The 23,744-nt window shown below is 38.9% G+C and overlaps 1 protein-coding gene across 1 annotated transcript in view; it reads right to left on the bottom strand.

Annotated features, from left to right (window-relative positions):
- LOC110398023 (tyrosine 3-monooxygenase-like) overlaps positions 10,720–23,744 on the bottom strand; it is a 29,845-nt gene continuing 16,820 nt past the window's right edge. The window contains exons 7-12 of the mRNA XM_021395317.1: positions 22,037–22,172; positions 21,279–21,348; positions 19,537–19,593; positions 17,238–17,333; positions 12,437–12,570; positions 10,720–10,879 (exon numbers count right to left, since the gene is read on the bottom strand). Of these exons, the coding sequence (XP_021250992.1) occupies positions 10,720–10,879; positions 12,437–12,570; positions 17,238–17,333; positions 19,537–19,593; positions 21,279–21,348; positions 22,037–22,172 (653 nt within the window). The remainder of the gene's footprint in view (positions 10,880–12,436; positions 12,571–17,237; positions 17,334–19,536; positions 19,594–21,278; positions 21,349–22,036; positions 22,173–23,744) is intronic.

The following is a 23,744-nucleotide window of genomic DNA, read 5'->3' as shown; positions in this document are numbered from 1 at the left end:
TGTGCTGATGGAGATATCAAATTAAGGAATCTATAGTGTTTTAGTTCATCAGCACTATAATGTGAAATGAAGATAGAGACCACACTAATTAGGAGCTAAAGCTTTTGCCCCACCTTTTCCTGTCTGGTTAAAAATCGCTACTGGTTTAATTTACATATCCCAATATTGATGGCAATTCCCTGGGGAACAGCAGTCACCTCGTGTCATCATGAGTGCTCTGATTTTTTTATTGAATGAAAACGTGACTGATAAAAATCACTCACAAATAGACTTTTATTTTATGACCTTAGAGAATGAAGAGTTTTTGAACAGGTATGAAACTTCATAAGGTGTTATTTAGCTTGTCTATATTGTCTATAGTAAAATGAATAAGCATGTATTCTGTTATCAAGTAACTTTTTACATAGCAATGACCACAATGTCAATGTGAAGTACCTATTCTAAAGGACATTTTGTCCTGTTTTGTATGATAGACTGAAAAATAAATTCTTTCAAGAGAGCTCACTCACCATGAGAAACTACAGTCACCAATCCATGACACAAAGTGCTCATGGGCTAATCTCCAACTTAGTGTATCTTTCTTTTTTCTGCAAGCACAATACCTTCTTGCTTGTGGCAGCACAACTGTTCATGAGTCTATGTTGTGAACCAGACCTCTGAAAACTGTCTTAAAAAAAAAAAAAAAAAAAAGCATTATGTGTGAAGGAAAGAAGAATGTCGAAGTAGTTTCTTGATCATTCACAGTTATGCTGCAAGTTATGATCGGCAACTGTGAGCAGGAAAAAGTGCAGGAAAGTTGTAGATGAGACTGTGGGAAGCCAGTAATGTTGCCAAGGCAAAGCTACAATGTAATGTAGATTTAGAAAAGAGCATAAATGATCTGCTAAGGACATGACCAAGGTATTATCCTACAAGCTGCTATATGTACATCCTGCTGGGTTTTGAAAGGACAAGTTCTACCATACATTGTTCTCCTGTCAGAGAGGCTTTGATGTCAGGGACAACTGCATCCTAAATGACTTCTTTACCCTTGAGTAGCATTTGATAAAAGCTTGCCTCATTAGTTCTGGAAACAAGGCAAAATCTCAAAGATGTGTTACATGATTTTATCCCTCATTCTTTCCATTTAGCTCTTTTGTGCGTGGAATAAATCTCTGTTACTCCTAAATTTGCGCAAATATCTCTGTGTATGTCTTTGGTCTAATGTGTCATGCTGTTCTTTAGTTAAAAAATTAACAAAAGGAAGAACATTGTCAACGTTTGTCCGGTAGTGGGAGTTATGTCAGGTACTTAACTGGTCCGAAATTGAGTTGGCCACCATCTTTATATTAATGCTAATGCTGCGCTACCACCTTGTGGACAAAAGACAAATAACACAGAGCTGCTCTACCTTCGGGCCCGATGAAGGGCTCTGCTTAAGGTGGCTAGGACGTTACAGTCTAAGTGCTTCAAACAGCCATTTCAGGGTCTCAAAAGCCAACAAAAGTCAGACAGATTGTGGAAATCTGCCGGAGCTCTGAAGTGCCATGGCAGGTGGAGGAGACCCCTCAATGTGATATGACAGTCTATTTCTCCTCTAGGATATAGAGAGAAGCAAGTAGGAATGAAATCAAGTTCCTATGATGCTGGTGTACTAATGTCTTTATATAGCAACTCCTCTACCTGCTCTCAACTGCAACCATCAGAGCTGCCTGCAGCTTGATCGTCTTCTACACACTGGCTCAGACAACAAGTCATTTGGCAGTGTACCACCTTGCAGTCCCAAATACTCAGTGGTTTTATCAGCACGTACTGGGATTATAGCAGCTCTCTTTCATTTTGGTGCTGTGCTTCTATGTTGGTTAGGAATTGGAACAGTATCTCAAAGTTCAGTTACTAAACATGCTGTTAATAACAATTATTCTGATTTCCTTCTGTTTCTTCTCTCCCATCCTCTAAATTTTTGTAAGGTTATTTAAGTGGATTTTTTTCCAAGCCCAAGAATTGTCTATCTTAACATGTAGCCAAGATGGAAGGAGGTATCCTGATGGATAAAATAAGAAGCTTCAGACAAAACTAAGACATAAAAAAAAAAGAACATGTAAGAGATGGAATCAGCATCAGGAAACGACATTTGGAGTGCTAGTAAAAGGACAATGACAGAGTGGAGCAAGTCTGTTGAGATGGTTTAGAGATGAGAGTTTCTTACAAACAGGAAGACACTGAGAAAGTTGTGAGTGTTCAACCTGGAAAAGGGAATGGTCATCTGGATCCTACCAATGTGTAGAAATATCTGATGTGAAGAGTAGAGAAGATAGTCAGACTTTTTTTCATTACTATCTTGTGAAAGGGCATGAGGCAATGGGCACAAAATGAAATACAAGAAACTTAAAAGTGTTTATTGCTGTGAGAGTGTTTGAACACTAAAACAAGCTGCGCAGAGAGGTTGCTAGAGTCTCTGCCCTTGAAGATATTCAAAACCTAACTGGACACTTTATTGAGAAACTTAGAATCATAGAATCATTAAGGTTGGAAAAGACCTCTAAGATCATCTAGTCCAACCATTCACCTATCACCAAAATTAACCACTAAACCATGTCCCTAAGTACTACATCTACCCTTTCCTTAACACCTTTAGGGACTATGACTTTACCACATCCTTGCGCAAGCCATTCCAATGCCTAACCACTATTTCTCGGAATAAAATTGTCCTAATATCCAACCTGAACCTTCCCTGGAACAACTAGAGGATATTCCCTCTTGTCCTAATGTTCTTGTTGACTCTGCTCTCTCTAAGGTGTTGGACGAGACAATCTCCCATGGTGCCTTCCAACCGCATTGTCATTCTGTTCAGCAGCTTCTCCATTATTCCAGACACTGTTCTCACTGTTTCCTTTTTGACAGAGAGGAAAAACATTTCTACCTTTGGATTACTCTTTCAGAATAATGTCCTGCCCATGGATGCTGTGGGGCATGAATGAGTCCTTATATTCTCTTCAGCAGTTTTCCCCTGCATCTCCTTTTCCCAAAGAAGCAATTGAAGCACTGCAGCTCCCTTCTGGCCCCAGCCAGTCTGTCTTATAGAGAGATGCGAAAGACTATGTATAATTTTTTTTTTTTTTTTTTGGCTGTGGCAAAAGCACAAGCTAAGCTTAGGGATACTGGGCAGCACATGCACTATAGGAGCTCTTCCAGTTCAGCTCCATGACCCCTTGATCTGCTTCAAGCATACTAAAGCTGTTGCACAGGTCTATCAGAAATATAGGACTCTCTCCTGTTTCTGTTCACCTGTTGTCCCTTTGCTCCCACTGTGATTCCCACTGGGAATCTAAGTCAGCCTTAAGTACAACAGGACAGACCAATACTGTGACTTGGCACAGATGCCATAGTGAAATGGGTAGTGTACCAAAGAATTTACTTTTAAATATGCATTAATTTCATTTACTGAGATCTTACTAGTGCAGGATATTCATGCGCATTGAACATAACAACTTCTTTACTAAGGGCGGAAGTCTGGTAATGTGGTAAAGAATGAACCTGTTTTTCTCTGAAGATAAATTTGTTGCAGTATACTCTGTGACGATGAAAGAATTCAGAGAAAAACAGTTCTTGTTTGTTTTTATTAGTTCTCCTACCTATGGGACTACATTACTCCTCACTTTTACAAGTGGGAAAGAATGGGACCCGGTTTAATGGGCATGGTGGTGATGAGTCAGTGGACTCAGAGACTTAGTGGTCTTTTCCAAATTTAATAATTCTGTGATTCTAAATTGGGCTCCTTACATTAAAAAAAAAAAGTCTCCTTGCTTTGTATTTCCTAAATTATGTAATTTATTCTCCTCTGACTTGCTAACAAATATAGTTAGAGTTCCATAATCTCAAAACCAATATATTAGAAAGCTCTAAATCTGAACTTTCTTTCCTGAATTCTCACTCAATGTACTGGGCTATGATACTCCATTTGGCATAGCCTATGATAGCTCTACTGAAACTGGTGGAGCAGTACCATTTTATTTTATCTTGTGATATGGAACTAAAACATCAGTGGGAACTGTACTGAGCACAACAGTCCTTTTAATAACTTTTATTTTCTTCAGCTCTTAACCAACACCTCAAGGCTTTAGTAAACTAGTGGAATGTGAAGAACAACTTGCAAAAATTAATAAAGATTTCCTTACAGCCCATATTTGTGATTTAAGTACTAAAGAGTGAGGAGCCATGAAGTTTTCTGCATAATGACTTAATTGTCTATTTGCTTTATGTTTTCATTCTGATTCCTGTACAAATAGAGATGTCAAGGCAATAGGAAAGTCAGTTTTCTTCTGCTGTTTCTTCTTTTTCTGTTCAGTTCATTGTTTTGATCTCATTGTTGTTGTTTGTTTTAAATTTTTCTTGACCTCCATTAAGCCAAGGAAAATAGCATTGCAGAAACTAATGACATAACAAGAAAATGTGCTTGGATGGTTTGCCCACATCCCAAGCTAGCTATATCACCATAAACCCATTATTACATCCGTGATGGGGTGAAATTTTTACTAAACTGTGTGTGAACTTAGTAGCCATATTGGATGACAGCTGTCTAAAATTGAGCCCATGCTGGTAACCTTGACTTGCTTGTTGTCTAGGGATGAAGATTAGTAATTGGAAAAAAGTTACATCTGGCAAGTTTCATTTAGGAAACTTCTTCCTCCTCAAGCTCCCTGCGGCTATCACAATATTTCATATATGGAGCTAATATTCAGATTTGGTTGCAAAGCCTGCCTTTGTAGGACACTCGAGACTTAAGATTTGAGTGAAATCATTTTGTTTACTTAGATTTAAACCAAGAAATATGAACTAATACAAGTGTAAGAACAAAACTGAAATGTCTGAAGTGCAAGACTTAAACACTGTACAAAATTCATATCATCATCCAACACACATTCCATTTCTAACCCATCAGTTTTGGGATTCATTCAGGAAATACTTAAAAACAGGCTTTTTTTTAATGAGTTCTATTGAGAATGTTTCTAACACTTGTCCAAACTCAATGATGATCATCTGTGTTGTCTTGTCAGATATTCTTGAAATACAGTATTTGTTAATTAACAAGTTAATAGATATTTTCCTTCTATGACTTATTTTAATTGTCTGTTTGTGCCAGAATATTTAAATGTGCCAGACTACCACTTCAAGGAATATTTCAGTAGTAATGATAATTGCTTGGGGTTTTTTTCCTCTCTGTCAGTAAATATGAGAGTAATAAATGCAGCACAGAAATATGACTGTAAATCAATCCTTTATTTTTATTTCCACATTTTAATGATTAGTCTGTTCAATAGGAATTTTGCTATTGATTCAGAATTTATGACTGGGATCAGTCAAACTGGCTTTACCGAAGTCAAAAGCATATCCAGGGCTTCAGTAACAGCAGAATTAGGCCTTGTAATTGTTAGAAAATTGCTTCAAACTGTCCAATTCTGGTATTGGTTTTCCAGACTAATGTTTTTTTTCAATCTGCTTTACCTGACAGGCATTATGTGCTATGTTTTATAGTTAATAGTTTATGTTCAAATCTGCCTTGAATAATTTCATGAAAGATGTGTCTTGAAGATGAGCAATACTAATTGTGGATAGAAGTAGAGATCTGTTTTGCATACATCGGATGACAGCTGTCACCACTTCTAGCCAAATGCAACCATTTTACTAGGTTAATTGTCTTCAACATGAGCCAAGTTTAAGCTTAAGAGAACCTATTTGTTGCTCAAGTATCATCCAAAACTCCAAGAAAGTAATAGTAAAGTATATTGAGTTCAGTGACATAATTTTCCCCATTTTCAAGCACAAGTTAAAGGGATCAGAAAGCAGCATTTTAAATAAAGAGAGAAAAGAAAAGTCATGACAAAATAGTTAAGCAGGGTGGAAAGTAGTGCCTAGCATAAAGCTATAGCAATAACAAATTTACAGTCTTCTGCAGAGGAGGCACTGCTTTGGTGCTTTCTTTCCCCTCTTAAGGTAGCCTTCACTCAAAATTTAGTATTCTTGAGTCTTGTAAGACAACACTTCCCAGGCAGTTTCTACTTTTCCACACAACATGTAAAAAAACACTTCCCCAAGAACCAAAGACCCCTTTTCTACTTTTTAACCTTTGTACCACATCTTGAAAGCAAGTGTCTTAGATAAGGCTAACAGTCATCAAGCACAGTTGGAAAGGCTTGGGTGACCTTAACTTCTCTACACTCTTGCAGATAAAATCTTTATTGCTTTATGCTAAAGCTCCCTTTTAAATGGAATTTTTTTCTCAAATATATGAAACAACACATGCAAAATAAACATGTTTTGGGTTTATTCACCAGTCCTTTCCATTTACTCTTCTTTTGCTCTCCCAGTTGTCAGCCACAGTCATCTTCTAGTTTGGCTTTCTTTCCCCCAAGGAATTCTTGTGGTAGGAGAGATTGCCAGAGATTTGCTTTCACTTTGGGCCTTAGCCATTAGTGTTACCCAAAGTTAATGTATATATAATACGATACAGACAGTAGCCCTTTCTACCAACTTCTGACCATGCACCAGCTGGGGAATGCTGCAAAGTAATGTCTTCTAACGAAGTCTAAAAGCCCACATATCAACTTCTGTTTAGTGGTGGGGTGATATTACAAGAGATGTATGTCTATACCCCTCTATTTCTTTGCCAGTTGGAATTTTTCCATGCAGTAGAATATCTACAGAAGCAGACTCCAGACAACCTTCTGTTTTCTCAGTAAGGCAAGGCTACAAGAGGGTTTTTCTTAGTAGTTTTATTTTCTGTCTCCAACAGTCATGGAACACTTCTGTCGCTGATTAACTGATGGCCACAATTTGCTGGGTAAGTTGTGGCATTTCAGTGACTGCTGTAAGATGATCTTCATGTGAGTAGCTGTCCAGTGAAAAATATCATGTTTTAAGTTTCTTCAGGATTACATTATCATTTTTGTGGAATTTTGCTTTTTTTTAAATTATTTGTTTGTTTGTTTTCTTCCTCCTTCATGAGTCAGCAGAGACAAGGGAGGTTGAGTGAAATGTAGTGGATCCTTTCTGGGAAGGACTTCTGTATGTTTGTTTGATTGATTCTGTGATTTCTTTAATTGGTTAAGTAAGGTTTTATGTTCATCAGGTAGTAGAAAAGTTGAACTGTTAAAGGAGCCAGAGGGAAATGATTGAGAAGGTCTTTCGGAGGATGACAGTTCTGCCTTGTAATACAATACAGTTTCTCATGGGAGTGGGTGGGAGGCCTGCCTAAATTTCCTCTTCCTGTCCTGCCAAATTCCCCAAATTGCATAACTGTGTATTCTCCTTACGCAGTGGTACCCTTGGCATCCCTAGAAAATCTGCAGGGAAGCAGGGAAACAGCTGGAGGCTTGAGAGTGGACCAAAATTGGTAGAGGTCAGACTTGATTAGCCAAAAAAACAAAACAAACCCACAAAATGAATTTACTAACTCTCTCATGTATAACTTAACAACACAATACAGATTTAATAACATATACTATTTTGTTCTAAATGCACTCCATCTAGGAAAAATAAGTTTATCAGGATAAGCAAAGGACCCATGGGGAGTTCATCAGTTCAGTTTCAAGTCACAGGATGTGTTTTACTTGGCTTTGGAGCCTTCTTGTGCAAGATTAATGTGAAACTGCTGAAATGCAAACTGACAAAAAGACATATTTTTACTGGTTGGTGCTTTTTCCTCTGCCATTATTTTCATTAGGAGGCCCCATCAGTGCCTCTCACATCACCCCTGTCTTAGACTGACAAGCCTATGAGGTACTTCTTGGCTTCTGTGAGGAAATTCAAAAATGGTTGTTGGAAGAGCAGCCTGACCAGTGTACCTCATAAGGATGTAACCCTGAAGGCTTTTGTTTTGTCATTACACTGAATAAGAAGAGAAGAATTTGAACCTAATTAGAGAGAAGCATCAAATGTGGTTATCCAGGGGTAAGGTTTGCTCAAGTAAGGAAAGAAAGATGCCTCCTTGGAAAAATATTTTTGCTTCTTAATAGTTCAAGTAGTGAAATACATTACTTTTGAAACTTTGCTAAGCTGTGCTGGAGCCTACCTTAGCCATGTATTCAGACTGACTATCACTAAGAGAATAAAAAAGCAAGTACGCCCATAGAGGTTTTGATAATCCTGCTCTGACCTTCTGCATAGAGCACTTTAATAGGCTCAGTACTGTTGTTGGGATTATTCGAAAGATCAGGTACTACTCAGCATGTGTAATGATTGGAGAATCTGGCTCCAAATGGTTTCTTTTTCTCTCATTGCTACAGGAACTGGAAAAGACAAGGGTGTGTGGGCGGGCCTGGAGTTCCTCCAAGGAAAGTGTGAGGCCTTGGGCAAAACAAATCTGTCAGGTCTCTCATTTCTTCCAAATATAGGTCTGTTCTGAGAGATAGCCAAACTCAAGTATAAACTCCACATTCAACCGTTTCAGAGGGAATACATGAAAAAGACCCTATGGCCTACAGAATCCATCTATAGAAAATATTTTGATAGCTCTTTCGCTCTAGCATTATCTTCCACTTAAAAAGAAAGAAAAAAGAAAACACATAAAGGTGGTGCACATGTTTCAATTTGAAATGTAACATAACTGGTTGATGAAAATAATATTTCTAAAAACAATCTGTTGTAAGCTATCAAGCATTTTTGCCTATGTACCATTTGGCAGGAAATACACAGATAAGTTATTACAGTATGTAACCAAACAAATTGCTCTGAAGAAAAACAGTATTTGTGAGTGTGTAAAAGCAGGATAAGTAGAATTAAATCCATAAATGAATGTTGAGAGATCATCATGCATTGCAGCAGAAATATACTGAAAGCAAAGGAACTCACTTCAGTTCAGTCCCTGTCTGAATCTCTAGCAAAATAGGTTTTACAATATGAAAATATTTTCCTGAAATAGAATAGAAAAATCCTGGCCTTCAATGAAAAATAAAGAGCTTGAAATGTTCCTGCTGTTTAGACGAAGGGGTCCATAGCCATTTTGCCAAGATACTTCCAAATTTGTTAGGTATCACCACATTTTAATAAAATGGAGCCACTGCAGCAGCTTCACAGATCTTGAATACTCTATTAGTGCCCATGGGAGTATTTTCTGAAGTGCTTATGGACACAAAGATTTAAGAGACAAAATCCCATTAACCCAATCCCAATAAAAGTTTCTGTAGAGCCTGGCACATTGACAAATTACAGTGAGATAAGCTCTGTATGAAATAACAGCATGTGAATTGCTCTGCTGTGACTTTCTGCATACATGCTCTTATTCCATGGTGACCAGTTAAGGCAGAGTTGATGACTCCTTTTCCAAGAGCCAAACCACCTCACATTTACATCAGAGTTCAGGCCGTGTATGCTGTCAGTTAGTAGATAGCGGAGAACAAACTGTAAGCTTGCTGTCTGCCTTATCCTAAATACACTTTTGAAAATACAAGCAAGGTTTCTTAGCTGCACAGGGTAAATCTACATTGACATCTGTGGAATATTGTCACCCAACTTCAGCCATGATCCACATAGCTCCTGTTTATGCCATACCCGTAACCTGTGTCAACATTACTGCTAAGCAAAGAGGGAATCCTCCCAGGCATGAGCCTCCTTTTCTTTTCCTAAATTAGTCTCTATTTGTGAACAGTGGAAGAAGGAAATGGAAAAGACAATTAAAGGATTGTTTCTGTGAAACATGACTCGCAGAGTATAAATAAATTTCAGACACATCTGAGAAAGAGAATAGAGCGGGAGGCAAGATGAGTTGCAGCGCATACCTGATATTGTATCCGTATCAAAGCTATATGGCTGTTAGTGTTTGATCTTAGAAATTATTGATGCTTAGTACCTTTGTAATTTTGGTTATTACTGCAATCATCATAAAGCCAAAAGAAAAAAAAACAAAGATTTTTAAAGGTATCCAGGACTGTCTGAATCCCATGAAAAACCAATGAGACTTCATGTCTTGTAGGCTTCTTTGAAAGTGTTCCCCTACATCCATCTTTTTATTCCCCAGAATGTTAATTTCTTTTTCAAATCAAGCAGGTATGTTATAGAGCCAGAGTATCATGGTCCTCAAAGTTTCTATCTTTTCTGTCTTTTCTTTAGTCGATGAACATATATTCTCTATCTTAAATATGACAGAAAATTATTTAGCCACGTTTGAACTAAATAAGATGACTGCTGAAAAAATAAATGACAAGCAGAAATAAAAGCTCTGTCTTATAAACTCTTGTATTTGTACATTTTAAGGGAACCATTCATAGTTAATGAGCACAATAGCTGATCGTAATTGCTAGCAGAAATGAGCTAGCTGCAAGGACTGTAGGCAGCTAGCCAGTCTAAAAGACTGTGATTGTATCATTTAAGCAAGAAGAGACTTTGTGACTGAAGAGTTACTGTGCTGTTTTGTGATAGATAACTTCAAAAGGTGACAGATAACTTCAAAAGGTGAATAAAAAACTTGCATTTATAATAGGAGATAAATACACACCAAACAGCTGCAGCTCATATCACCTACCAAAAACTGGAGTAATTTGGCGTTGTTTGTCACTGAAGCATATTCTGTAGGAACTCATTAATGTGGCTAAGTCAGCAGCATAAATTACCGTGAAAAGATTTGCTTGACAGAGCTGTTTGTGGGATGAAGATTTTAGCATGCAGCTACAACTTCACTGAATTTTCAAGTGCTGGAACTGCCTACATATCTATCAGTGCCAGGTGAGAAGTACTGCTTCAGTTTTAGGAGAGGTTTTCAAGGGACAGGCAGAGGTTTTTCAGGTCCTCTTTCAGTCGACTGACTTCCCTCTTGACTTTCTGTGGTGTATCCAGAACCTCTATGCTGCTGGTGAATGGGTCATAGCACAGAGAAAAAGGCTTCTTGATCTTCATTGCATAGTTTCTGTGGGGAAAGAAGACGGATTTACTAGTTCAAAAACTATTTCACTACATGCAGGACCTAGTTTATCAATATGTAGGCATAGATTTCTCAGGCTAACTGTGGCTGCTGTGACATCCTCCTCACTGTCATTCCTTAAAGTTTTCTGGTGCAGTATATCCTCCCTGTAGCTGAAGTATTTGCAGCCCAGAAGATCTGCATTGCCTGCTTTTCAGTGTGGCTGGCTCAGATCCGTCTGCGCTCTAACAGCTCTGCGTTAACACAGCTCAGAGTTATTACAACCACAAGCTAGAGGAATGCAGAAACACAGCATGTCTGCTGCCTTCACTTCCAAGAAATAACCTGAAGTAACTCCTCCTGCTTAAAATCCTAAAAATCTATCAATACTAGGCATCCTGGGCTATTTTGCCATCTGCAATGAAAGGAAAAAAAAAAACAAAAAACCCAACACCCACGATTGCTTGCCATTTTTGACAATGTTTCCATTAAGTACATGCTGGTAGGAACCCCCTGTACTGATGTTGCCTTATGTTTTCCATTCTGACAGATTCTTGAGTCTTCGGTTATTTTGAGCTTTGGCTGAGCAACTATCTTAAAAAAAAGTGTATGAAAAAGCTTTAAGTCTGACTATGGTGTATTCTTTGTCCTTTTAAGTTCTTTTCAGGTCTGCCTGAGTCAAAAGCTCTTGAAAGTTTCTCGTCTGCCAGTGAGTTCTCAGCTGTGTTTTTACAGTGCCAAGACAATAACTAAATCCGAACCCTCAGATTTAAGATGAGGAGCCTAATTTGCTATTGCTATAACCCCAGCAGACAACGCTTCAGGGCAGGAGGTGGGGGGAGCTGGGAAGAAGTCTGGCCCAGGATCTCCTCCCCTAATAAATTCCTCATTTCAACTCCTGCATGCTTCCCAGTAGCTCCACAACCAGCCTCCTGCCTCCAGCCAGAATTGGTCTTGTTGTTCTAACTGCTGGAGATGGAGGCTCAGAATTTAAACTCTGCTTCCTTTAAAAAAACAAAAAAGGCAAAAAACAAAATCCCTTATTACATAACTGAGTTACAGAAATGCATTTTAGAAACACCTCAAGCTAATGTGAAATAATATTATTTAGGTTGAAGTCAGCTACTTGGTAGAAATTAAATTGCCTGTGAATGCTGAGTCTGCATTCTTGTGCAGATATAATCAAAGGAGAAAGGCAATCTTGTTTTTAAGCCCCCTGCTGATCCATGTTAATTCCTGAGCCTACTACAAAATTTCCGTGTGACCTTGGGTAAGTCAGTTCTTCATGATTTCCCATTTGTCTGGAATAATACAGAGGCACCCATCAGAAGCTGCTAAGATGAGACACTGTAAGATGAAAGATGGTTAAGGGCACAGGAATACACAGCTATGATTTCCTATGAAGCTTTTCTCAGTTAAACATTGTCATGCATAACTTTACTCTAAGAAAACCAGTGTGCAGAAATGAACAGTGAGAGAGCCTAGCACGGTTATTACAGTTGTGGTAGCTGTATTTATGATTAGGATTCAAGCTAGTGTGTCCCCTTCAGTGAAATTACTTACTGGAGTTTGGCCTTCGCATCTTCAAAATTTTCTGCTATGAAATAGACAGGCTGGAAGGCTTGATCCTGATAGGGGTGAACTGCAGTCACTTCTGGATCAAAGGGCTTGTACTCTGGCTCGTTTGATAAAGCATACTTTGTAACAGGAATAACAAAGGTTAGAATAGATGACTGTACATAGCAAGAATTACTGCCTACTGGGCTGTGAAATACTTGTCATGCAATAGTTAAAGGTGGTATCAATTCCTGTTCTTTCACCAATGAAAGCTGTTTTTCATAAATAGCAGTTAATAAAAAGTTCTGTTTTGTTCTGTTTGAATAGAATGAGAGGGAGAGATTTCCCATATTACAGTGTTGTATGATTTGGTACCATAGCCACATTCTCAGACAGGAAGGAGGAAGTCTATGCTATGCCCCGAAATATGAATCTCTATCAAAAAATTTGGCCCAGTATCATGCTGCCGTTTTCAACCAATATCACAGAAGAATCATGGTACTGCACAGCACTGTTTTGAATTCCCCAGACCTTATTACAAAGTTCACATTTCATTATGCACTGAAGAATAAATGGGATGCTCTTGGCATTTTCAGCACAGCTCCCATGCCCATTAAGCAGTCGTGAAGTTTTCCCAAAACGCAAGACATAAATGTACACTGTATTCTCCGTGTGTTTGTATTTGGATCGCACAGAGTTTCTTCTAAAAGTTCTGCTCAGGTTCTTCTTAACCCAAGTCAGATAGTGTAAACCTAGTTCAGTTCTAGTGCCATATGAATGCACTGCAGATGTGCCTAAAAGCTGGTTTGGCCTCCAGGTAGCCAGGATGGTGAGTGCTGCGTCCACTTGAGTGAAATGTTCTTGATTCTGTCAAAAAAAAGTCAACTAATCTGGTCAAAAGCAAGACTTTACTTGTCATGCCCAGCCTGGACAGAGGGCTCTCGTCCAATTAGGGACAGTCTTTTTGTAGCAGTCCATTTTTGCTGTCTGCCTGTTTGTCTTTCTCTCTTCTTCCTCAGTCTTCAGAAGGCTCCTTTCACTATTTCATAATGCAAATGCCAGCTCCCATGGTACTTATAAAGAGCTGGTAAGACTGAGTGACACTTTTCAAGACTTTATTCAGACAGTCCCCTTAAGCACATTTTTGCATATTTCACTGAACTGAGTCTGAACTCTCCACCATTGGAGGCCTGCCTCAACCAGTAGGCCAATTTGCTGCAGAACTGGTGCAGAAATTCATATACACTTAAAAAAAAATAAGAACAAGAATATAAAACACAAAAAGATGATATTTTTCCTGTTCTTCATTTGCAGTGTGTAATTGAAGAATAAACCTTGGAGAGCACTCATACAGTCTAAGATGGATGATATTCACAAACATAAGGCTGCTCTTATAATCTTAGAAACTCAAGGGACTAATGGGAAAAGATTTTAGAAACTCAAAACCTCACAGGGGTCCCGCTACGCTGTCAGTATTGAAGCAGAGCTGAAATCCCATTGATTTTAGTGGAAGTTCTGCTTGAAACCGGATGGCCTGAAAGGCCTCTACAAGTTAAGTACTTGTTGTGCTGCAAGAAAAGCATATGTAGCACTGAGTGCTGCCAGAAGTGTGGTATGAGCCATAAGATTTTACAGTATGTAGGACAGAGTCCAGCTGAGTGTTAACAGGAGAAGCATTTTGGTTAATGCAGAACAGCTGACAGAGTATAGTGAAATAAACAGTGCAATACTGAGAGCTATTGGGGAGGAATTCTTACAGTTCAGAAGAGGCAAGGTTGGCCAGCAGTCAGACCCATTGCAACTGTTCAGTTTAGACTCAAGTATGGTTATCCTGTCCTTTCTGATATCTAGCTGCTGTCATTAAGCGATTTGTTAGATAACATGGATTCAAGTGCGAGTACCATGCAGGGGTAGTTTCACCTCTACTTTTCATTACCTGACTTTCTCCGAGTTATTGTTTGGGCAAGGTCAGCTTATACATGGAAAATAACTACCTGAAATAGACTTCCTACTGGTAAGAGTGGGTATCATGGATAAAAGGAAAACATTTTGAAGAATTCATAGTCAGGACATGATTCCTTGGGTTACAGTCATACTCACACAGAGACTCCAGTTCAGGGATGTTCATAGATGCCTTGCTGATGCTAAATTCGCACATAATATTAGCTAGATGCAACACTACTCACCCTTTCCAGCTGGTTAGTTGCTAACTTCTTGCAGCCAACAACTTGGCCTTAATAACTCGTGTCTTTAATGTGTCCTCAGAGACCAAATCACTCTTCTTTAACTGGTGCAGGACCTTTCAGTTTTGAGAAAACCTCTTCACCCAGGTTACAGCAGTATGTCTCCCTGGTCATACAAGCTGCAGAGAGTCTACCTGTTTCACTTATCCTGGGCCTCTAGATGATGTTAAATTGAATCTGAGGATTCCAGAAGTAAGCCTGTGTTTTATCAGTATCAGTGAGGGTATCAGTGAGCGGTACTGAGAAGGCCAGCAAATCATTATCAGGGTGGACAATGGCTTTCTCCCATGAATGAGTGAAACTAATCAAGAGATTTTTCAAGAGCTAGTCTAAAGCTGCAAAATGAGCTCTTTAAGAAACTGAAGGCCACCATGAACTTCACTTCTTTCTGGTCCATGTGCAAGGAATAATTTTTAATTCATCTTCCCACCACTGTGTTTAAAAACAAGAAAAAAAAAAGTAACTTCTACTGAAATAGGCATTATATAACACATATTTCTCCTCTTTAGGTGAATAAGAAGGAGTTGTCATGTACTTTCAAGTTGCTAGATGGGAATTGCTTAAATATAGGACCTCAGCACTTCCCTCACGCTGCCACTGATCCTATACTGAAGTCAGAATTAAACTAGACTAGGATGATTAAATGGAAACTTTCCATATTTTGATTTTGTTCCAAATAAAAATCCATGAAGTGAATCAGTCAGCCCTAAAAGTAAACTTCAGTGCTTAAGGCTGTAGATATAATTAATATGTGTACCAGAAGTTTCAGATGTTCAAGGCATAGTGCACAGAAACTACTAATCTGCTATCCAAAAAGCTGCACAGGAACAAATTTCCTGAGCTCATGTGCAGTCAGTACATGGCACGTAGCATAATTGCCGATCAATTGCTTACCAATTTTTACATTGTTTTGGGTATTATGTGAAAAGTGAACATGGAAGGGGTTGGGAGTAACTACTTCTTTATTACCTATTAAGTATAAATGCCATCACATCTGTATGCAATTTCAGAAATAAGATGGATGAAGATCCAAGTATACCCTGTTATATCAAAAGCTTTTCCAGCAACATTACTATTCAACTACTGATAATCAAAGTAATGGCAACAATCAGCTATTAATCAAGGATGGTTATCACTTCTATAGTCAACCTTACAGTTAGTGAATCTGAGATGCTGCCATACTTTTGTGTTATATGGCACAGTTTTGTGAACAAGCAGTGCTTGCCTACTACTTTAATCCAAAACAGAACGGTTTGCTGGTTGGTGTCTGGTGAAGAGAAGGGTACTTTGGTTGGTGTCTGGTGAAGAGGAGGGTACTTTGGTTGGTGTCTGGTGAGGAAGGAAAGCACAACTCTGGAACATGCAATTCCAGCCACCAAAGACAGGTGTTTCTGACATGACTTTTATCATGTTCAACTGTATCAAAAGAAAATAGAAAGGAAGATAACATTGTGCAGATATGTTCTGTGGTGCATATTACCACAAAAGCTACACAAGTATTGGAGGCATTTATTATCCTGTTTAACAAGCAATTGTATTTGATTTAAACTATAAAGTATTCAGTCATAGGAGTCCAAGGTGTACTAACCCAAAACCATGGTTCCATATGAATGTATCATGTAGCTGTGTGGTAGATTGATGCGTCTATGTGTACACAGACATGTCTGTAGTCTATTTTATATATCTCCCATGAAAACTTTGATTTCTAGTTTATAAAGAGTCTTAAAAGAGTACTTTGCCCCCTGCCCCTTTGGTTTTGTTAAAAACCCTTTTTGTCCTTGCTAATGGTGAAAATCACCCACTATCTTCATAACTTGAAGCAGCTAAGACCTTCTGACATAAGAATTTTTGCACTTAGAAAAAGATCATCTGCTTCAGTGCCCTGTGAAACTGAGGAGAAAAGAATATCTCCCCTACCAACTGTTCATCTGGAGGAGGTGAAGCTGATAAGCTTTCTGTATAGGTATACAGTCTCTCTTTCCATGGATGCTTTGTCCAGGAAGAGCAGTATCCAGCCTGCATACACAAATTTTCATCTACATAAAATGTAAGGTAGAAGTAGTTCTGAAATGCGTTTAGGAATGTAACATTTCTAAAGAATTTTCTATTTGCTATTGTCCATCTTGTTTAGAGTTTTTTGGCATTTCATTTGGTCAAGTCAGTCAATGCCTTTCAGATTTATATGTGCATGAAGGTCAACTGCATAACTGAGTTGATAGTAGGCATAATATTGCCCTCTAGTGCATAGTCTAAAAAAGTACATGAGTTTTATGTTAACATCAACCGCATCACTACTGGACAGAAAAAAATGAGAAGCAAATCTGATACTTTATAGTCTGCTTGCTTTCATCACATTTCATCTCTCAAGGTTGAAAACATGTACAATTTTACAGTAGTTTATCCTCTACTCAGCAGCTTCTTGTGAGGAAGAATGAATTTCTTCATAAAAGAAAAATCAGTATTTTAACAAATATTGTTCTATGTGAGAAAATATCTTGCTTTTACCAGTGAGTTTAGAAAACTGTATTATAGAAATCTTTTGATACCATATAGATGACACATACCATAAGCTCCCCATAAGATGAAAGCAGTCCTGCCCCGTAAGCTTTGATGGATCCATTTTGCTTGCAGAGTCCAAACTCCACAGTAAACCAATAAAGCTGATAATGAGAACAATTTCTGAAAATGATAGTCTCAACAGGCATTTCATTTTTAAGATTTTCTTTTTTTCTTTCCAACTTCTTTTATCCTTAGTCATTAACGTTTTTGTTTCTTCAAATTTTACAACTCTGTGTTTTAAGAAAATTGTTTTTTCTCTCCAATGTATAAAACACAGAAATTATAATACATATTTTTCAAAGCTTTACATCCTTCCTATTCTCACTCCTCAAAAAAAGACAAAACCTGATAATTGTAGCTATTCTTAAATAGATTTTAATGAATAAAATCATGAAGTCATGTTCCCTTCTTGCTTTTTAATATTACAAATTATCCTGCAACATATTAGCCTTGAGTTGCATTATAGTCAGTGAGAACTGACAAATTTTGATAGTTCCCAGCAGCATGGCTAAACACCCACAGAGGGTTCAAGACACTTATAAAAGTCCTTAAAAGGCCAGTTTCCCTCATCTTTTATCTCTGTGATAACATTAAGAAGATCTGAAGAATGACTTATTCTTTAGCAGCAATGTACCCTTTAAGATAATACAATTTTCAAATTTATCTTGCTGCAATAGAAAATAAGGTACGTCTCTCTGGGTTTTTCTTGCAGTAAAACGTGATTAGGATCATACTTCCTTTACCTGCTGCATTGGTGTGATAAAAACTGTTCTTGGCTCTTCCAACCTGTTAGCCCTTCCCATACTATGCTGTATAAGGAGATGGACAGTGAAGGAACAATTCTGGACACAGCTTGACCCCTGAGATGCTAGATAGGTGTTGTACAAAACATGGAAAATACAAGACATTCAAAAAATATAGCTTTGTGACTTCTAATAAACTTTTTAAAAAGCTTCGATATTGTTGTATCACCCAGGCTAGTTACGTTATTATAATCAATGGAGTGTGATAGGGACTTCCAGAGATAAACAAGAATTTAAGGTAGACATCTGTGTCAGGATAGAGAATCCATTAAACATTCTTCTCTAGATTCGTGTTCTGGTGAAGAAACCTAAACAATAAGCCTAGATTAGATGTCTAACTTTTAAAAAGTTTGAAGGTTGAGAGGCTAATCCAGAATATGTTTACTATTCAGAATACCTGAATGGTACTTAATAAATAGTATTCTCACAAGTACTTAACTGCAGGCAGCTCTTTCAAAAAGATCCTATCATTCTACCTCCCCAAACCCCAAATGATATTGTGAAAATTTTAGATCTAGGACTTATCTGCTAACCTGAACCCTATCCTGTCCAGAGCCAGAGAGGAACACTTGCAAAGGAGTGATGTGTAAGAGACACTGGCCTTCACCCAATCTCACCAAGACCTGGGAAATAGCACAAAACATCTTCCTGGCACACATCACTCTTAGCACTAGTCAAAACATGAATCTCAGTCTTAATACATCCTCTCCAGTCTGATAAAGGGGTAATATACATTTGACTACAAGTAGATTTTAGGTTAGCCATAATCTCATTCACAATGGGCCTCATTCCACTTTACCAGGAGTGGGCCTGTGGACTGGGTGAGGAATTTCTGGTGTGACCGTCTCCTCCCATCTACTCCATTTCCTGCATGAGCCTCATCCTGGTGGGTGAGGATAGAACTGAAAATATAATCAAGAGTGGGAAATGGCTGCCATTCTCAGAAAAAAATCATCTGTCCTTCAGCCCACTTTCAGACCAAGTTAAGATGGCAGCCAGGGGTTGCATGAGCTATTTTCCCAGATGTATAAAGGCTATTGATTCAGAACCAACTGGCAGTATCTGCTTTCAGATTGCTCACAAATTTTGTGAGAGTAATGAATATGGGTTGCCCTGAATTCTGATGGTGCCCTGAGCCTTTCTGTGTAGGAGAAATTGCAGGAATCACACTGAGTCTATAAGGTGGATCTGTAAAGTGAATTGGGACCCTCCTGTGACCGGAACCATAGAGACAGATTCAGGAGTATATTCTTACAGCAGCAAAAAGTATAACCGTTTCCTCAAAGTGGAATCGCATGCTTCTGGGCTCCCCCAGAGGGGCTCCAGTTCCTGTTCCAGCACCACCCTAACCTGCTGCTGTGGAGAAAAGACAGTTCTGCTGTTGCTCCCATTTTTGCATGGCTAATCTGAGACATTAGAGAAGAGCCTTCCCTGAACAGTGAGGGATATGTACTGAGCCTTTTGGTTTCACCTCCGGTATTAAACTGCCGCCTGTACTTACTGTGGCCAGTTTCTCAATCTCTGCTTCAGATGATCCAAGAGAAGCCAGTCCAATATCCTAAAGCAAGTAGGCAAGCAGGCAGTGTTACACTAGTATGATTATTCAGCCCAAGGGAGAGAAAGAGGGGAAGGGGGAGGACCACATCATTTCTAGCATGAATAGCATGAACTATCCATTGTTTTTGTCACCCAAAATGACCTTCCATGGCTTCCAGGATGCCTACCTCTCCCTGGCCCCCAGCTACATACCACTGGGAGCCACATTAGACGAGTGTTTAATCCTCAGAGTTCTCTGTATAAAGTTAACTGTCTCTCAGCTTAATGCTGGACTATTCCAGGCACAGATTTATAGGGAGACATGAGAAGTAAGGACTGCAAGGTGAGTTTTATCTCTGCCATTACCTTTCTGTCTCTCATTCTCTTTTTGAAAGGGGGTGCCAGATCCATGTAGGGACAATGCTGTTTAGTCACAGCTACGCTCCCTATTAATTATTATTTCCACAATAAAAATGTGTAGGTGTCTCCTTTTAGCTGTCCTGGGAGACATACAATGCATCAAACAAACCAAACTATTTATCATCCCTCACTGATCTTTTCATATTTAATGGAATAAAAATAAATAAATAGATTAATGAGTGAATGCCAGCTGTGAAGATGCTTTGTGAAAAAGTGAAATGAAAAATGTGAAAATTTGTTTAATGTTATCCCATGTTGCATAATCAATATTATAGGTGGGGAAAGAATAAAGCTGAAAGTTTTGTAATTATTATATCCTCTTATTTCTATGGTGTCTTCAGTTCTAGCATTGAACTGGATTGAAGAGTTCTTCCAGAAAGAACTTTAGACCATTAGGATATTTTAAGAACCATTACATTGAATAATAAGCAATATTTATGACCAAATGGAAATCAGCGTGTATCCACAATGATGCAATTGCAAACCACGATCCGTGAGGTGAACTGGCTTTCTTTTTCAGATATTCATACAGGAATGTACATCGTATAACCTTCTGCACTTATTGCCAGTTTTCACAGGGACCACTAACAGATAGAAGCCTAGAATATGAATTATCTTCTTCCCCCTGCTATGGTTCTGAGGCACATTCATAGTTCTGAAGTCTTTAATTATACTAGGTCATTGAGTTCACTTGCGTCTGACATTGACTGCTCATACTAAGTAGATTCTTATTGTACAAAGAAGCTCTATTTGCTTTTTGGAGCCTCCTCGCTGGTATGAGCAATGCTGTGAGAATCTGGTGAGTTGTAAAAAGAAAAAACATCTCAAATGAATGACATGGTGATGGCCAAAATTAAAGTATCATGTGAGGTAAAAATGTGCATTTGGAAACGGAGCCAGCCTAGGGGCTCGATGGCTGTTGGTGGCTGGGTTTATTTGGCGTGAGACAAGAAGACAGGGGAATAGTGTAGTCCATATGGCTCAAACAAGCAGCACCGCATGGGCTCAACCAGCATCCTGCTGTAGGCTGACACGGCCCTCCCACAGAGAAATCCCACAACATTGCTTGCCCTTCCTTTTATAAGATGTGCATAGGGAGTTGTGCTGCCACTCCCTTGGAGTATGTCTCCCCTGTGGCACTGCTAGCTCACTACTGCTGGAGGTTGAGTCAGACACAACCAAATTTTAAAATCGCATTTCAAGCACAGTGAGCTGCATGCCTTAAAGACAAGACTGGCCTGCTATCCAGAGCAGTTGGTTAAACAGCCAGCAGAACAAGTTTCTTACCTGTGAGAACTGGGCAAAGTCCTTGTTGGCTAGCATGGGAACATGACCCAGCAACTCGTGGCAGCAGTCTCTGAAAAACAAGTGACATTCACATTTAATAAAGGGGTGGTTGGTTGTTTTTGTGGATTGTTTTTTTTTCCCCTGCTCTGTGTGAACATCCTATGAAGACTTTAGCCAACAGACTGCCATAGGGAGCTAGTGTGAGGGTTGTAATTGTTATAGTTAATCTGCAGTAGGTGCTTCCATACCTAGTCTGGCTTTGCAGAGAATATGGCAAAGCATTCCCTTCTGCTATGGGGAGCCAGCTGACCCCCACTACACTGGCTGTTGTCTCACTTGGGATGGCATGGGCAATAGTCTCCTATGTCACAACATCTTTGAAAAGACCCTGTTTTGTCCCAGCATACAACAAAAACGTCTGTGTGAACTTGTAATTTCTCATGAAATATAATTGCTGTTGTCTGGCCAGCAGTTACTGGGAGAGTTTCACAGCAGGGAATCAAACCTCAGCAGATGGTAAATGAAGGCAGAATGAAAAGATTAAACCAGATATTCCCCAGTCTTTTCCTTCTTCAGACAACTTTGCAAGAGAGAATGAGACCCACACCCTTGTAAGCTTGACTTCCCCTTCTAAATCTTCAGCTACCAGTTTCTCAAACTACTTAATTCTGTGGACTACTGGATAGAGTTTCAGAATTATTCCCAAGAGAGTCATTTCCATTTAGATGGATGGGATTGTGCCAGTTTATCATACTTACGGTTCTGGGGAATGTGTAGGTGAAGAGAAATGCCTTATATACTGTGTGCACTGGAAGACACGAAATGCCAGGCTGGCAAGGAAGTCACGTGCAGATAGCAGTCCTGCTGCTGGTCTCAGCTGGAAACCTGTCGTTTCTGCAAAGGAAAATGAGACAGAATTTAGGACTTCTCCCTGTTAACTGCATGACACACTCACTTCAGGTAAGTAGTTTCCGCAGGCCTTAATACTCTGTTGCAGTATCTTCCTCCACCTAAGGACAGTAGGAACATACTGACTTATTATCTAAGTGTTCCAGTAGTTTTATGGGTCCAACTACTGTAACATAAAACTACCTAACTGCTCATCCTACATTTAGTCACACAACAATGATATGAGGCACAGAAATCCTGCTCACTCCAGCTTAAATTTCTAACACATTTGCACACATTTATGTACTATATCCCATATGTCAGTGATGTATCTGAGATCACTATGATCGAGCAGGGGATAGAACCTACTTTTTCAGTCCCTAGGTAGTTTGCTTATCCTTGGATTCTCTCTCATTTGCTGTACAGCATGTGTAAAAGATGATAAACAGGAATTTGTTAAGGGAAAACTCCCAATCATACACCTGCCTGACCGCACTTTGCTCTTCTGGGAGGCTTGGTTGCTGTGCAAGCCTCTCCTGCAGAATTTCTTATTCCCTACTCTAAGATCTCTGGTACTTTATGCTGTTGAAGATAGAAGTAGGTGAACAGTGAGTATGACCCACTCTAGGCAATTCTTCTGCTTGTTAACGCATCTAGTTCAAAACACCCCTCATGCTACTCAACTTCATTTTGGTTCGTCAGTGCTTCAGATGTATCATTTAGATCAGCACTGGCAAGCCTCACTGTCAGTTTCAGCTTTCAATCTGAACTTCATTAGAATGTGAACACTCAGGAGAAAGAACAAATATGTCCTTGTTAGAGATGAGGGTGTAGAAATTTGGCCCTTAGCCATTTAATGTGAGAGTTTTCATTAGATATTCTTGGCTATTTTTCCTTCTGATTTTTTCACTGTCATGTTCACCTAGAACTAACTAAATACCCTCCTAGTGATGTAATCATATACATTTTGCTTTTCATGTATCCACGGAAAAGGTTAGAAGAATGTAACTCTTGCACTTGGTTTTTACCTTGTGCTATCGATGTTGTCCCTGGGTGCCCTGTATTCCTATGGAAGGTCTGCGAGAACAACTAGCAAAATAATCAGTTTTATGGTTAACAGAACATGTAATCTTCATTTCCATGGGAAACATGTTGGTGGTCTGCAAAGCTAAGAAAACTGAAAAACACTGCTTTTAAAGAGAGCCAATGGTGATCTTTTTGAAGTTCTATATTCAAAATCTGTGTTGCATTCTCAGCTTCCACAAATGACATTTCATCTGCTTTAAAGCATAAAATGACATTAAAAAATCAGAAATTGCTTTTTTCTCCCTTTTCTATCCATATCCTATTGTGTCATGAAGCCTGCAACATAATTTTTTAATGTAAACAAACAAAAAAATCCCACCCAGAAACCAAACTGTTTACAAGTTTTGTTGTTTTTTAATCTTTCTTCTAGTGTTTCTTGTCTGGCTCTGTCTGCCTGTTAGTATTTTTCTCATTAAAGAAAGTAAAGGAAAGGAAGGAAAGGAAGGAAAGGAAGGAGAGGAAGGAGAGGAAGGAGAGGAAGGAGAGGAAGGA

This window comes from Numida meleagris, chromosome 1 (genome assembly GCF_002078875.1).
Source record: "Numida meleagris isolate 19003 breed g44 Domestic line chromosome 1, NumMel1.0, whole genome shotgun sequence".
Lineage (NCBI taxonomy): Eukaryota > Metazoa > Chordata > Aves > Galliformes > Numididae > Numida > Numida meleagris.
This window is presented reverse-complemented; position numbering and strand designations above follow the sequence as displayed.